The sequence below is a fragment of the Pteropus alecto genome, unplaced genomic scaffold (assembly GCF_000325575.1).
Source record: "Pteropus alecto unplaced genomic scaffold, ASM32557v1 scaffold540, whole genome shotgun sequence".
NCBI classification, from domain to species: Eukaryota; Metazoa; Chordata; class Mammalia; order Chiroptera; family Pteropodidae; genus Pteropus; species Pteropus alecto.
In genome coordinates this window covers 2,352-4,943 of record NW_006429308.1, presented here as the reverse complement: position 1 = coordinate 4,943, position 2,592 = coordinate 2,352, and the positions used below count along the sequence as shown (strand labels likewise).

Genomic DNA, 2,592 nt, shown 5'->3' with positions numbered 1-2,592 from the left:
TGGGTTTCGTGTAACGCTCCTGTCTCGCCTCCTCAAGCAGCATTTTTACAGCAGGGGCTTATGTCTCAGGGCCTCTACTGTTAGTTAAGAACCCTTTAGACAGAAAGTGACCGTGCCAGGGGCAAACTCTGGGCCGCAGTAATATATTGTGCATCTATTATACATGTCTGTCTGTCTTTGAATCAGGATGGGGACTGTGACCACATGGTAGAGAATGGAGACAAGGAAAAGAAAAAAACACACACAGGAAGGAAGGCTCACTCACTCTCAAGCTAGTTGGACTAATGTTTGGATCTTTTCATGTCACCAAGGGAATCTTCAGTTCTGGTAACTACATAATATTCTCCCTGCCTGTATCTTCTCTAGAATTATGACAGAAGGCAAATGGGGCAAGGAAGTGTGGGGAGAAAGTATAGGACTAGCCATAAAACACGATTTTGGAGCCATGTATTATAATGAGGAGGAATAGGAATCTATCAGTGCTTACAGTAATTGTTGTGTGTGGCAAAAATAATTCTTTGCAGGTCTTCAGAGTGTGATATGGGAATGATTGTAACTAAAAACAAACTGCAAGTCAAGTATGAGAATTAATGGCTTTGCCCGTTGTGAGGGTTATAAGCTGTACATCACATATTGTCACTGTGACTGTATGACACAACCTCTGGTGTAGTTTTCGGGTGAAGGTAGTGACCGTTGGGGTAGCATTGTATAGCAAAGTGGATACGAGGTTACGTATAGGCAGAAGCAAAGCAATTCCTGTAATAAAGAATAGCAAAAAATTGTCTTCTTACTTTAATTGTATTGTTATATTATATATGAAGGAGGTAAAACAGGCCAAAATGGAGAAATAAACTCATTGTGCCCACCAGGCTTCCAAGTGGCTTCTTGAGCATTAGCAATAAAAATGAACTGAACTAGTAAGTCACACCTGGTCTTGGCAAAGGGTTGTGCTGACCTACATTGGAGTAACTATATGTGTCACAGTGTGGAGGGACTCAGTGGTCCAGAAAGGTGAGAGGCAGGCAGGAAAGGAACCATGTGGTGGGTAGAGTGCCTGGGGAATTGTTAATAACTTGAGACACAGATCTTTAGGAAGCACTTCCATTTATACATCCATAAACGCTTAGCAGGAGAGGCTAGGGTTTAAATCTTTACTATGGTTTTCTTAGGACAAATCTTGGAAGGTTCCAAGAAGTGAGGATTATTAGGTGATAAGTTCATTCAAATCTAGAATGAATTAAGGAGTGAAATGGCTTCATTTGTAATGTACTATTTTTGGGTTTGGAGTGTTTTTTACATTTATAAGCTGATTTGGGTGCTACAATTACTTGTTAGAAGGATTATAAGGTTAAATGACACCACATTGTTTTATATTTTCCGATTTTTAAGACCAAGCAAGAAGGCTGAAGTTCTTAAGTATATGAAAACTCTTTAGGGTAGTTGCCTACACTTCTCTTCTAAAAACCCCATGAAGACATTGACTTTGTCTTGTTCACCATTATACCCTCAGTCTAGCACAGTGTGTGTGCGTTGATAAATACTGAAGTGAAGGAACTTTCGTTCTTATGCCTAGAATCATAGGAACATGCAATATGTTGATGTTGTATTATGAGCTTTCCTTATTCTATTTAATTTTCAATACTCTCTATGAATTAACATTTTGCTCCTACTGGTAGAAAGAAGATATTAAGACTCAGATACAACATCTTGTTATCAACTATATTAGTAAATTGTTAAAATTTTAAAATTTACCAGTCAAACACATATATCACTTACATATGAAATCATTTTTTAACATGAACTGATCATTCAGTTAAAGACTTTCTGAAAGGCGTAAATAAAAATAATTATCTGGTGACTGGGAGAAGAGTAGTAACGTTTCAGCTTCACTATTGATATTGTTCTCTATTAACCTTTTCATCCCAAAGCACTCTTCCTTAGAGGTATCCAAAAGAAAGACTTGTTATTTGATTCCTCCCCTTTGTCTCTTAGAGTTAATTTACACAAGCAGAACTAGGAAGAAAAGCAAAAGATGCCCAAAACCGGACTCACATTGCCTTAGTTTCTTTTGCTTAAAAACAACAGGTTGGTGATTAGTACACTGACTCGAACTAGCTTAACAATAAGGGGTATATTAAAAGGATATAGAGATATCACAAAGAACTTAATAGGCATAGACCTGTGTGTCCAAAATGAATTGGAACCAGAGACTCAGCTTCTTCATCCCATCTTGCCAATCTGCTTCTCTTGCTGTGCAACCGGTTTCTATTTCCAAGTTCATATGTTTGAAAATGGCCACCATCTGTGATCTCAAGTTTATCTCCTCAGATAAACTGAAGTCCATTTTGACTGGAGAAACACTCTAGTCCAGATATGAGTACCTCACCCAAGTTGAGTGGATTCATCAGTGGTCCAGAAGGCAGGGTCATATATTAACAGTTGCTTCCATATGATCACATGAGGAGATGAGCAATTCTGAGAAAATCAGCCTAGTTGGTGGGGGAGGGGGGATGACCAAACAGTTGATTTCTTCTACAGATGGACCAGTAGGATATTAAGTTCAGAATTAGTCAGAAGCTAAGGAAAGAAAAA

General features: G+C 38.4%; 2 protein-coding genes across 2 annotated transcripts in view; one reads left to right on the top strand and one right to left on the bottom strand.

The window, feature by feature from the left end:
* Positions 1-469, top strand: part of LOC102881071 (E3 ubiquitin-protein ligase TRIM68) — an 8,943-nt gene extending 8,474 nt beyond the window's left edge. The window contains exon 8 of the mRNA XM_025044248.1: positions 367-469. Within this exon, the coding sequence (XP_024900016.1) occupies positions 367-469 (103 nt within the window). The remainder of the gene's footprint in view (positions 1-366) is intronic.
* A 105-nt stretch (positions 470-574) lies between these two features.
* Positions 575-2,592, bottom strand: part of LOC102880806 (olfactory receptor 52I2-like) — a 3,756-nt gene continuing 1,738 nt past the window's right edge. Inside the window, exons 2-3 of the mRNA XM_015586301.2 lie at positions 867-955; positions 575-756 (exon numbers count right to left, since the gene is read on the bottom strand). Coding sequence (XP_015441787.1) covers positions 575-756; positions 867-955 — 271 coding nt within the window. The remainder of the gene's footprint in view (positions 757-866; positions 956-2,592) is intronic.